The sequence below is a fragment of the Octopus bimaculoides genome, chromosome 29 (genome assembly GCF_046866305.1).
Source record: "Octopus bimaculoides isolate indiv1 chromosome 29, ASM4686630v1, whole genome shotgun sequence".
In the NCBI taxonomy this organism is placed as follows: domain Eukaryota; kingdom Metazoa; phylum Mollusca; class Cephalopoda; order Octopoda; family Octopodidae; genus Octopus; species Octopus bimaculoides.
The window spans coordinates 6360283-6374941 of NC_142956.1; the positions used below are offsets into that span (position 1 = coordinate 6360283).

General features: G+C 35.7%; 1 protein-coding gene across 4 annotated transcripts in view; it reads left to right on the plus strand.

Moving 5' to 3' along the window:
- The window catches only part of LOC106870677 (uncharacterized), a 186867-nt gene that overhangs the window by 93010 nt on the left and 79198 nt on the right, over nucleotides 1-14659 (plus strand). For all 4 annotated transcript variants that reach the window (XR_016238953.1, XM_089345183.1, XM_089345186.1 and 1 more), the window contains 3 exons: nucleotides 419-490; nucleotides 6421-6492; nucleotides 13749-13918. Coding sequence is in view for 3 of the 4 variants with exons in the window: in XM_089345183.1 (XP_089201309.1) it covers nucleotides 419-490; nucleotides 6421-6492; nucleotides 13749-13918 (314 nt within the window). In the remaining variant the exon portion in view is untranslated. The remainder of the gene's footprint in view (nucleotides 1-418; nucleotides 491-6420; nucleotides 6493-13748; nucleotides 13919-14659) is intronic.

A 14659-nucleotide genomic window follows, 5' to 3' on the forward strand; every position in this document is an offset into this window, starting at 1 on the left:
TTTTCAATTCTTCATGAACAGTCTCATCATCATCATCATCAATATTATGAACCTCACACGTACTTGCACCGTCTACATGACACTCAAAATTATCGTCATCAATCTATTCATCTTGATCTTCATCAAAAACATCACCAGTACCACAATCATCATGAAGACCAACGTCAGTATTACCGTAATTAGACTCATCAACATCAACATCATCAGCAACAGCAACATTATCTTTATCAGCACTACCACCATCCTCCTTTCCTCCGTCTTATCGCCATATTTATCACCACCACCACACCCTCCTCTTCCTCATTACTATATTCATCATTACTTTTTTTTCTTCCACCAAGTATTTGTTTTGCCATAATATTTTATGTTATACAACTCTTCTCTACTTTCTCCCATCAACTAATTTTTTACGTTACAGATATTTGCAAGGTAATAAGATCGAAACAATTGGAATAAGAGCCTTCCATGACCTACCCAGTTTAAGCAATTTGTAAGTTGGATAAGTCTTGTTCATAATATTTCGTTGACAATATATAATTAAATGTTTAAAATCTTATTCTTTTTCGCACCACGTCCTTGTCCCTCCGTACACCATGATTCTAGTTCGATAGAGTTTTGTGATTCTTTGTGAGCGTCTGTAAATATGTGTGTCAGTGAGTGTGAATCTGAATATGTGTTGGTATTTATAATATTTTGTCGTCCACCCGACCCTGCTTGTTCTTCATATCCACTCCAGCTTTTCTTCCTTTACTACAACAAAAACAATTACTACTACTACTACTACTACTACTACTACTACTACTACTACTACTACTACTACTACTACTGCTGCTGCTGCTGCTGCTGCTGCTGCTACTACTACTACTACTGCTGCTGCTGCTGCTACTACTACTACTACTACTACTACTACTGCTGCTGCTGCTGCTGCTACTACTACTACTACTACTACAACTACTACTACTACTACTACTACTACTACTACTACTACTACTGTGTGTGCTACTAGTACAACAAATATTACTATGCTTTTGGCGTTTATTAGATTTCTCTCTCTCCGTTAGCATCATATTGTATAGTGAAACGCTACACTCCTTACGGTAAAAAGTTGTTGTAGCCACCCATTATAAGTAGACCAGAAGCCGGTAGACAGAGAAGGTCGAAGGTCAGGAGTACGTTTAGACTGAGCTGATATAGTAATCATAATCTGAGACTGAGTGGACGTTATGATACTCCAACATTTTGATGATAATAAGACTGTACGTCTGTGGGTCGGGTCGTACAGTGACAGATAGAACCATTCTATTGGCGACTTCAGAATTTAACAATTTCTGTCAAAAGACAGATACAACAGTGGCAAAAGACCGCTTTGCAACAGTGGCGGCAAGGAAAGACTAATTTTCGCTGAGTGAAAAAACAAAGACATTTACACATAGACTTTAAAATAAATCACGTAGAAAATTAAATACGTCGACAAAAAAGACAAACATATTGTGCAAACGTACGAGAATCATAAAATATGGAAGACTTGTTCGCTGAGATAGTTGCGTTACAAAATCAGCAACCAAGACTCAAGGAACAGCAAGAACAACAACAAGGATTGCAGCAACGAATGTTACACTTAATGAAGTTGATAAGCAATCCGGAGAATACATTTTCATCTGACCATGTAGCAAATTCCACAAGCGGATTGAAATATGACTCCGAAGAAGATGTAAGCTTCGAGGCTTACTTCCGAAGATTTCAAGAAGTCTTTGAATATGAAAACGCGTCTAGTTTTAAGAAACCTAGTGATAGAAGAGCATGTACGGCAACTTCTATTGCCAACCCCCCCGCCCCCAAAAAAAGCGTCCGACATAAATTTCACCAACATAGTCGCCGTTTTATGCAAGATGTTTATTAAAAACAGCTCATTAGTTGGAAATGTTTAAAGACTTTGCTACTTACACAAGCAGAGTCAACAAAGAATATAAGAGATTTAGGTTAGATATGTTTACTCAAGGTTCTTTCAAGTATTTGATTTTTGCACAAGGATTGACAGATATGAGGGATGCAGAGATCTGAACGAATATTCTATCAAAGCTGGACATGAACCAGGATTTGCCAGTGCAGAAACAGTCGAAAGAGTGTGACAAGATATTAAAATTAAGGCATGACACGGAAGAAATTCACTGGAAAGAGTGTTTCCACATAAGATCTGTCCGTAGGCAAATAAAGTGTTGCAGGAAAAACCGAGAAACTATCGGAATATAGACACATGTACGGCATGTGGTGGGATGCACCTAAAAAAAGATTGTCCCTATAAAAAAGGAAAGTGTTTTCGCTGTGGGTTTGCAGGACATATTAAATCGTACTACAAAACTAAAAAAAAAATAGAGCAAACAAGAAAAAATAAATAGTTTGTCAGCAGGAAAAGTTGTGAATACAACAAATAGAATATTAATGAATGTGAGAATTGAATACACTATTGTCAAGATGCAGTTAAACACAGGATGTGATATCCCAATCACAAATGGGTTAACCAAAATTGTGTAGCCCAAACAAAATAGTGCGCGGTGCTACGGGAAGAAACTTATAATTTCACGGACGGACGTGTTTGTAATATAATGCTCAGAGGTCGAACCCAAAAAGTAAATGTTTACGTGTTGAAAAAATCCACGAATTCATTTTGCACCGAACGTATGGAGAAATTAAATTTCTGGGATATGACCATATGCGCTTTGTGCAATAATGTAAACGAAGTAGTCAAACGATCACACGAGGTCGATGAACTGAGACAAAAAGAAAGTGATGTGGAACATCGTATGTGAACTACTAGTAACTCTGGAAGAAAAAAGAAATGCAAGAAATGAGAAATTCATTAATGAGACAAAAAGAAAACTGTGGTCGACAAAATAATATAAAGAAAGGGCTGATGCAAAGAACCACCAAGATGTGAACGTATGGCCACACTCTGAGTGTGGCCATACCACAGATATTATAGAAGAGAATACTTAAAGAGTTCCATGCGGAACACCCAATCATCTCTAGAACGGAAACGCTAATGCAAAGTTATGGATACTGGCCAAGCATGGACAAGGAAGATAAGAACAATGTAAAAGGCTGCAGAGGATGTGCACTGGCAACGAAACCACCTACTACAAAATGTGAAGCTTGGACGGAAGCGAAAATTCCATGACCCGATTGCTTATCGATTTTGCAGGCCCGATAAATGAAAATTATTATTTAATAGTTGGGGAAAGCTACGCAAACTGGCCTGAGATCGCGAAGTGTAAACTTCATATAGGGTAAGAGACTTCTTACACGAGCTTCTTCTCAAGATTTGGAGTGCCGGATATAAACGTCTCTGATAATGTAACAGTTTGTATCATGTGAATTCACGTTAGAAGATAAAGCTGTAACGCCGTATTACCTTAGATCGACTGGAGGGGCCGGACGGTTCTGGACACTTTTAGGGAGATTTAAAGAAAACTAATAAGGAAGCAACGGACGAGGTCACGATACAAACATTCTTTTTCATTCCTTCTTCCTTTACTTCTTTTTCTTAAACTTGTCCTTTTTCTGCTTTTTTTTTCACATATAGATATTATACTTATTTTCTTTTTTTCTTCTAAGTTTTCTTCTTCTTCTTCTTCTTCTTCTTCTTCTTCTTCTTCTTCTTCTTCTTCTTCTTCTTCTTCTTCTTCTTTTTCATTTTTTTACTTTGTTATCTTCTTCCATTGTCTTTTCTTTTTAAATTCTTTCTTCTTCTTCCCTCTCCTCTTCATATTCTCCCCTCCTCGCCCTACTCCTCATCATCTCAATTATCTATATATATTTTCTTCGCCATTCTATTTCATATTTTTATCATAAATCTTTTCTATATGTTTATTATGAACTGAATTTTGTGTTACAGATTTCTGCAAGATAATAATACCACGTCAATTCAACGTGGTATCTTCGAAAACGTTCCGAGCTTAGAAATATTGTGAATTGGGCCTCCTTTTCGTACTACTTAATCCACCATATAACTAAATTTTAATACCTTCCCACCCGCTTTATTTTCTCTATCTCTTTGTGTTTCTCTCTTATACTCTTACATTCTTTCCATAGTTTTTCTTGGGTGTATTTGAGTGTGTGGTTGTATTCTGAAGGAGTGTAGGTGTACGAGCTTCTTTTTCCACTTACTCCTCCTCCTGCATATGTAATCATGTTCTTATTATCTTGTCAATCATAAGACATTTTCTTCTTTACTTCATGTTATCTGTTTTCTAAACGTTCGTCAACCTAATATTCAAATACTCATTTTCAACTACATTTCATCCTTTTTCTTTTTAGTTTTGTTCTACTTTTAAAATTTTATCTGTTATTCTTTATATATTTACGTGTATCGATGTACACATACGGGGTATATCAGCAAAATTGTCCAAATTTTAGACTCTACTTCGGAACTTTGTATCTAAGGTATGTTTAAAAGTAACATAAGGGAATTATCAGATGTTTTTCTAACATAAATGGATCCTACTTTGAGGAATATAACTCTCCAAGCTCACAAAAAGGTTCATGAATGAACTGATGATTGGCGAAAATGATATTTTCATGTTTTAACATAGCTCAGGATTGAGAGCACAGGAAGCTTTAGGTAAAGTTCGAATGTAAGCTGCAGGGAGAATTCCAGCCAAAATTCTGCTTGTTAGGCATCAAGAGTTACTCTTCTTTTAGCGATGACTTCCACAACGACTTTTCCTGTCTGCACCCCAAGCTTTCTCATGGAAATTTTCATCAATGTCCCCCTCCCACGTCATGCGGAGGGAGTTTTTGAGATCTTGCAAGTAAGTGTGGGGCCTATCACAAGCTTTTTATGACCAGTTCATTCCAGATGCTGACGTCTAAATATAAGAACGAACGCTAGTGACTTCTACAGATTTTAAAACTATCTACTTCAGTGCGTTACAGCTTATAACCAGGAGGATAAGTGAAATACTCAATTAACAATAGCCAAATGTTTTCAATTCCCAATTAGGAAATAAGAAAATAAGCTAGCCTGATGCATTTACGTAGAGAAGAAAAATCACATCAGTTATTTCGAGTTGAACTTAGCCACAGCCTTTATGGTTTTCTGGTAATGCTTTTAAAAACTTGCAAGAAAGCTCTCACAAAACCACTGCATATATTTTCCAGAACTTCCTTATATGTGGCAAATCCCAAAATGGCACCAGAAAGTATATCGATAAAGGAGGAGGTAGAGAAGATTCTAAATATCACAGGTATATCTCTCAGACCACACATATTTGGAAAGTCATAAGACACGGTGTTAGAAAGTAGTTGATTACACTCTAAGACTTGTTCACTACCATATAGCATGGATTCTGTCCAGTAAGGAGTAATCCTACACAACTACTGCAGCAACGTGAATGGGTACGGAAACAAAAAGTGAACCTTTCAAATATGGATGAGGTCTGGACTATACCATCATCAATATTCCAACATCAGCCATCTTTAACTAGTTTTCAGTTAAAATGTTAATGTTTTTAATTTGTTGTGAATTGTTTCAATGTGCGTAGATTTATAATATTAACAGATTTTTCTAGCAGTGAGAAACTTGTACTGGTGATGGAATATATAGTATGTCATAATTGCCAGATTAGCAACTTCATTATTACGCTATGATGTTTGGAAGAATACCCGTTAATGACACAATGTAGTTAGTTCTATATGGTGCATATTTTTGCCATTAAGAGAATGCCTCAAAGTATTTGACCAATGGCATAATTAGAATTTCACTAGAAAGTAATTTTTGAGTATGTTGGCATTCAGAATCAGTAAACATATCGTGTATAACTGGTGTACTTTATGGTACTTTTCGATACTATATAGTACTTTGATTGTTTTGCAATTTCCTCGAAGTAGAATCCAAATGTCTATGGACTGGTACTATGAAAGATATATATTTTTTTCTACACAAGCCTTTAAAGATGAGCTATAATTGTTATATATATTTTCAATATGGCCCTTAAAGATGTGAACTATTCTTAAGATAAGTGTTTTAATTGTATATATATATATATATATATATATATATATATATATATATATATTGCAATTTTGTCATTATATTGCTACTGGAGTATATATGGAAAATAATATTTGTACATTAGAAGAGAATGTTATGCAAAGCCCATATTGTGCACACCAGAAAATCTCTTTGTTGTTTTGTTATTCTTATAGCTTATCATCTTCCATTTTTTGATGCTCGGGTATCACAGAATTCTATCTCTTCCGTTAGGGTATCTAAGTTAGATTAATGGAAACTACTCCTGTCCAACTTATAGACAGAAAATATCATAGTGAACAAGAGCTTTTATTTAGTTTGTTTAGACATTATATGAAAACAGATTTATTGACTTGCACTTGTTATAACTTATATTTGTTTCTTTCTCCCAGGAACCTGTACACCAACCAAATACAAAAATATGAGGATGGTGCGTTCTTATTCCTTCCCAGTATAAATAACATGTATGTACTACAAATCTTTCATTATTGGAAAACCAAATGTCTTTGTATAATCATAAAAAGATGTCATCAAATTAAACTCAGAAAAAATGTCACCAAACTAAAATGATTAAAAAATGTCATCAAATTCACAGTTATTTAATACAGTTGACAATAAATAGCAATGTTTTGGTTTTAATTTTAGTGTATCAACATGAATATTTCTGAATATTGTGTTTTGTCATTGCAACGTCAGTGTTCAAATAACATGGAGGTTGGTTTGATATAATTTCATCCAGGCTCGGAAATACGAGGTCTAATCAAAAGGTGTCCAATATTTGGACATTTCATAAATTCTATTTAATCTTCTTCAAAATACTCTTCTTGGGATTTCACACACTTATCCGAAAGGATCTGTCACTGTTAGTTTCATTTTTGGAACACCTTCTCGTGTGTTATTCAGCTCTGCCCTCACTTTAGGTGGGACGTGACGCCATTCTTTCTGCACATGCGTGAAAATGTCCTCGCTAGTATGTCACGTCTGTATGAAGACTTGGTATACCACGCCTTTATGACACAACGCGCCGCCGGGAATCGAACTCACGACATTTGTGAGCCGAATGCCCTAACGACTAAGCCACGCGCCTATATATATATATATATATATATATATATATATATACAAAAAGAGAGAGAGAGAGAGAGAGAGAGAGAGAGAAAGAGAGAGAAAGAAACAGACAGACAGAAAGACAGGCACACAGACACACAGACAGAAACAGAGAGGGGGAGAGAGATCTCAAAAAGTAAATAGACATCGTCATGAGCGGGTTTGAAAGATATCTAGAACCAAAAGTATGTCCTCTGGTACATTTAAATCGCTAATCTAGAATTTTGTAGACTTCTGCGCGTTTTAATGATTTAACTCGTCTGGACATTGTACTAATGAGTGATGTCCGAACAGGTAGAACGGAAGAATGAGGTGTGTCTATTTACTTTTGAGGCATTGTGTATGTGTGTGCGTATTTGTGTTTGTGTGTGTGTGTGTGTGTGTGTAATATTATATTATAGCCCCACGATCTCCAAATTAACATTTAGAATATTTTCATAACTATTCTTTTGAGATCAGACATTTCTGATGGTTATTGGGTTTGACACTTTATTTCTAGTATGAAAGCATTTGGTTGCATGTCGAATTACTAACCAGATCAGTTTTTTCACAATAACAGAGTATTTATTCGTTCGAATCCAGATATTTTTCATTGCATGATGATAAGACCCATCTGCTCCTACTGTACCAGAATAAATCTGATCTACCCGTACGTAAAGAAACAACGACAATTTTGTTAATAGGCATCATTTTTACCATCCTAAATTTTTAGGGATATCTAATAAAATGATAATTATGTAAAAACAAACATTTATTTAATGTGTCAATTAATTTTTGGCAACAAATATGATAATAGCGGACTTTATAATGAATATAATAATGTTTGATTGGAAATAATACAAGAAACATGACGTCGTTCTTAATGATGGATGTATGATCATCCACACGAGAGAACATCCCTGACGCGTTTATCCATTGACTTTATCGAGTGTAGTACTTTCAGCAGCATCCCAGAGCTGGGGTTGAAAACTGCCGCCCATCGTTGAAAACTGCCGTCCATCGTTGAAAACCGCCGTCCATATTCATATATCTTCCTCTTCATAACACTCCATAGATTTTTAATCGGGTTTAAATCGGGTGAACACGGTGGTAACTTCATCAAACGGTGTCCAGAGAAGTTTAATTTCTGTAGGTATTCCACAGATTCCTTAGTTTCATGGGATGGCGTATTATCTTGCATAAAGCCAAGCGTTCTCTTGAATGAAACTTTCTGCTTCTTCAACCATGGTTTCAAATTGTCCTCCTAAGAGGGAAAATGGACATTAGATGTTATCTTAATTCCGTCTGGAACTTTCCAAGAACCAACCAATTTGTCTCCAATGATGCCAGCCCCAAATAATGACTCCGTCTCCTCTTTGTTGGCGTCTCAGACGATGAGGAGATTTCCGCTAATTACATCCCATCTTTTACTCCACCCATCGTGATCCTCTAGGGTAGCACGGCATTAGTTAGTAAAGAGGACTTCGGAAAAAATCTATCTTCATGTAGTTTTCTGCACCTTTAACTCTATTTTGTTTTTGAATAGCCTTCAGAGGGAGCCATATAACAGGTTTCACGTTCTTGGCTACCTGCTTCAGGAGGCGACGCCTGGTAGATTTGGAAATGTCACCCCTACCACAACATTTAAACACTTCTCAGATACGTGTCACAACGTATAAACACTATTCAGACACGTGTTCGTCGTAGAATCCCTCGTTATACATGACAGGGTAAACCTGGAAACAACCCTTCATATACCCTTGTCAGCTCTCGAACGGACTGCAGAAGACGCCACAAATTTCTTCATAGTTCGATGATCTCTTCACAGGATCTTTGATATTTCCAATGTCCTTTTTTCCAGGCTCTGAGGCAATGGTGGACTTCTCATTTGATGTTAAATCACGTTTTTGACCCATAAGAACATTTTATTGGGTATTTGCCTAATAATTTGGGACTGTAAAGTTGTAGCTACTTCACGAAAATGGCCGCCGTTTGTTTACATCTGCGCAGATCAAATTTATTTTACTGATTCGAATTAACAAATACTATGTTGGTTCTAAAAAACTGAGCTGCCTAATAATTTGGCACGCAGTGTATATAAATAATAATATACACACTCCATTAGCCAATATATGAGTTTATTTTCTGGTTCAGATTTTTGATAACTAATCACACATACGCATGCATATAGATTTTCTAATATATATATTACTATTTTTTAGTCAAAGCAAGAAATTAAATTATCAAAAGCAACATTATAGCAAATGAAGTAGCAAAACCGGAAACGGAAGATAAATTGTATTTACCCAAAACCACAAACATCACATAAACACACCTTGAAACACTTATTTTACACCCATTAATAATATAGACTCGATAAAATGTCTAACGGTATTTCTTCCGGTTTTACGTTCAGACTTCAAATTCTGCCAAGATAGGCTTTCGGAATCGATCAAATAGGCATCCGTTGAGCACTGTGATCGATGCAGTTGCCTATTCCCCTCATACAGCATTTCAGGAGTTGTGGCGGTAACAGAAATAATTATCAGTATAGTCTTAAACAAACTAGATTTAAAAAATATGAATATATAACACTTCCAGCGAATTGTTTTTGAATATTAAATTACTGTAAGGTAGCGAGCTGGTAGAATCGTTACCGCGCCAAGCAAAATGCTGAACCATGTGCCAACATTTGAAACCAATATTAAATTACTGAAGTATTACCAATTATAGTTTAAAGGATTACAACATGCATATCTCTATGTTCTCTGAGTCATTTTGTTGTTCACAGAAATATTGTATATATCGGCATATTGTTTACATTCCATCAAACACATTGTGCTAGCAAAAATCTACATATACTTTACTGTATTATAGCAATATACATATCTTTACAACGCACTTCCCTTGAGTTTCCGTCTAACAGTCACAATAGCAATGCATAGGCTATATGGCGTGGTGGTTGGCTACTTGCTTGCCGGTTGCTTGCTAACTATCTGACTGGCTGGCTGGCTGGTAACTATAGTGAAAGAGAATTACCCAAAGGCTCACGCACTGGGAACACATTCAAAATAACAGTTGCAAATTTCTTAACCACGCACCTCACCTGCGTCCACACATATTTTGTTTGGAATATTGAAACTTTAAGCAAACGAAGCGAATGGTAGGTTATCTTTTATGTCTCAAGAAGTTGGTTGATGTCCCACGATGAGCATTCGACATTTAACTGTCGAAAATATTTTTTAAACCCAATGTTCCATATATATATATATATATATATATATATATATATATATATATATATATATATATATATATATATATATATACGTACATACATACATATACATGTGTGTGTGTGTGTGTCTGTGCATTCCAAAATATTTATAACAGCACACCAAACGGAAAATTCGTAACTAATTCATCAGTGAACATCCAAAACATCATCAAAATTTTGCGCTTTTAACGATTATATTGTACATTTTGGTGGAGCCAGCAGCGAGAATCGTCAGTGAATAGCTAGCGGACGTACAGTAGAATGACGGAAACAAACACGCAAACGACAAAATTTAATAATTACACACAACTAAAAAGGCCCTCGGCCGCAAAACAATCGAAATTGGGGTAACGCAAAGGAAAATGGAAATATTTTGTAGGGTTGGAAACGAAAAAAGGGACAGATAGAAAGTCAGAAAGAAAAGTGAAGAAAACAAACCATAGGTGTAGAATTAGAGAGAGACGTGACTAACCGAGTCAACGGTGAGGGGGAAAAGAAAATGGATGAGAGAAATGCGAATGATCACGGGTAACGTGGTAGTGAGAGGGAAGAGAAAGAGTGCTAGAGGGTAGAGGGACAAGAAGGAAACAGAGGAAATGTTAGAAGTGGAAAGAGAAAAAGAGAGGGGGAGGAGAGAAGAGAGAGAAAGAAAAGAGAAGAAACAAAAATAGACGCCAGAATTAAAAAGTCATTTATAACGTTAGAGAGTAAAGCGAAGTAAAACGTTACGTATAACGTTAGAGCGTTCAACTTGTCTCTTACAAATACTTACGTATAACCAACGTTCTCACAGTCATATTGTGACAGGAAGATTCCTATGTATATATATTTAACAGGTTTCACATTTGTTGATTTTCAAAAGTGTAATTTATGAGAAACGTGGAGTTGTGTCGCGAAATATACCTAGAAATCGTTTACTTCTATAGAAAGAATGAGTCTCAGATCACAATCAGTTAAAGTACAGATTGATTGGTTGAATATGGTCACGTGGTGTGGTAAAGGTATCTTTGAGCTGTTATCTGTTACGGCCGTCTATTACAATCTTGTGACAGTCACATGTAATACTCACGTCAAATGTGTAGTGCTGTAGATTTGTCATGGGACAGAACAATACGTGAATGGGTTGTTTTAGTCCGCTGTTTCTGTCAAGCAGCTCTGTGTGAGTAGGCGGTTATAATCTTATTCATCTTAGTCGTGGTGACAGCTTGGTGTAGCTTTATTGAATCATTCATTCCTTCGTACCATCTTCCAAGTGTGATCAAATTTGTCGAAAAATACTCTTAAACTCTTTAGAGTTTATAACAAATTTGGATTGTTTGTAATAGTCACTGTAAAACATGAACTATTTACGCGCATGAATGTCACATCAAATGCTCAAATAGTAGATATGTCACATGGCAGTCAATATCTATGAAAGGTAAAAGCCACTTCTGAATCTAGGTCTCTTTATCCTTTTGGTTGTGTCCAGTAGATGTGTGAGCAGCTATTATCTTCTTTCACCAATACGTGTTGACATTTTCTATTACACATACAATTTTAGTGAATGATTTAGTCTCTCTCACTAAATGCGATGAAACGGGTGAAAGAGTAAAGTTACTTTTAAACTAAGTTAAAAATTGTGGAAAACTGCCAGGTGAAGAATATATAATTACACCTTATCCACGACTTACCACGGGTGGCGAATCGATCTGGTCGTATGTCGGATTTATTTGTCAAAACTGTTTTCATTCCAACGGATTATAAAGCTATGAAACACAAATGTTTCATCCATAATTATTGTCCATAAAGTGAAAATGCATTTGTACTGTAGTGTACTGTAAACAAAAATACAATCTAAAATTAATGTAAAAATTAATACAAAGGAAGTTCCGCATACATACAATAGCAAAAAATGTTCCTGTGAAAAAAAGTTTAATTGACAAGAAATTTTCATTCTTCACAGTCTTGTTCTTGGATTGAGGTCGATGGTTTTTGGAGGAACATGATGAGCTTTGAAAAGTTTTTTTTTCTTTTTTCGTCATATATCTTACGATAACAACAAACAGCCTCTTGAATGATGCATTTATTTTTTCTGATCGTAAGAGCGGATGGTCGTACGTCGAGGTGAAGGAGCACTTAGTTCTAAAGTTTTACGATATCTATTTAAAATTCTAGTATTCATAGATTGCATAAAAATATAGTATGTCATCAAAATTAGTAAATATATCATTTAGTATGCTACCTACCTCGTATATGTCATCTACGTCTGTATGCCGTATGTCATCTGCATTTTGTATATTTTCTATATCTAGTATATCACTTATATCCACCATGTCATCTATGCTATGTATGCCATCTACATACAGCATGCCATTTATAACCAGTATGTCATCAATATCCACCATAACTTCTATATCATCTATATTCAATATGTTATCTATATGGCATGTCATCTATACATCGTATGTCATCTATATATCGTGTGTCATCTATATTTCGTATATCCTCTATACCCTCTACATCTCAACACTTCCGAATAAGTCAGCTGACTACTGACTATGTTTTATTATATTGCGTATATATCATAAATGTTTCATAAATGTTTGCAATCTCTATCATCTAAAGAAGATACTCTATCTGCTTTCTACGTAGATTTAAATAATTCACTGATACTTGAGAAATTGATATTCATTCAAAATAATAACATGAATACTTATTTTTGAGCAAGTTTTTAATATTTTGTATCATAGTAATATTTGTATATTTATCGCCGTATTTAAATAAGAAGAAGAACTAAGAGAAAAAGAAAGTAAGATATATATGATTACTTTATGTTTCAATCCTGGTGGAATACATTTTCATAGCGTCAATGATTTTAAGAAAATTGTGATTTACTCAGTTTTTCTCTCTATTACACAGGATGGTGAGTTAAGTTTACATTAATACCTTCCTGTTATAGGTTCAGATCTTCCCTGATTCATCTTCACTCAAGGCTTTAGCGACAAAAAATCGCGTCTAAAATATTTTACTCAATACCAGAGACACCAAACTGCCCCCATCTAATTTCTGGCAGCAAACCGTCCCTAATCCATGATTTAAAGGGATCGGTTTACGTGGCTCTAAATGTTCTCCTTATTTAAAAGTATTTTATCATTCAAGGCATAAGCTATAAGAGAGTAGGAACTTAACTTATTTTCGGTTTCCACCAGAAACCATTTCAATTTATTGTTGTTATTGACACATTTTGGAACAGAACATGAATGTCATTATTTGTATACTCATGCACGAATTATATTATCCTTCTTTGTTGTGAAATACAACAGGGGATTCTCTATACCTCTAAAGTACATTCACTTAGAGTTTTGTTTATAATTGCAGATACCTCGCAAACAATACGGATATGATGTGTGGATGTCACCTGCCAGCCTTGGTAAATTATACGAAGAGAATATTGAACAGAAATGTAAATGTCTTCGGCGAGTGTCAGACAGATTTAGGCAATAACCAAAGCAAAGTAATATCAATAATGGAATACTCGCAATGTCAAAGTTAGTAAAATCTTCCTTGTTTTTGTTATTTTATTATTACCACTGATATCGTCGGGGAGTTAGCACAATTGTTGGCACACCGGACAAAACGCTCAGCAACATTTCGTGCAACGTTACAGTCTTAGTTCACACTCTGTCCAATTCGATTTTTGCCTTTCACCCTCTCGCGGTCGATAAAATAAGTATCAGTTGAACACCGCGGTCGATGTAGTCAACTAATTCCTTACCCACAAAAAAATAAGGCCATGTGGCTTATTAACATAAAGAGAACTCCGGGATATTCTCTCCTGCTCATATTATATCAGGAAAGACTGTATGTGAATATATATGTACACACAAACACACACCCGCACACAATACACGCACACATACATACATACAAAGTGGCTCTGTGGTAAGATGTTTGCTTCCCAACCAAATGGTTCCGGGTTTAGTGCCATTTCGACAAGTGTCTTGTTCTATAGACTCATTCGACTAAGTCCTTTTGAGTGGATTTGGTAGACCGAAACTGAAAGAAACCCGTCGTACATATATGTGTGTGTGTGTATATGTGTGTGTGTATGTGTGTGTGTGTGTGGGTGTGCGCGCGTGTGTGTGTGTGTATGCATGTATGTAATTGTGTGTCTGTGCTTGCCCCACCCAGCATTGTTTGACAACCGATGTTGATGCGTTTACGTCCCCGTAAACTGGCAGTTCGGCAAAATACTAGGCTTACAAAGAATAATACACATTCATTCATAC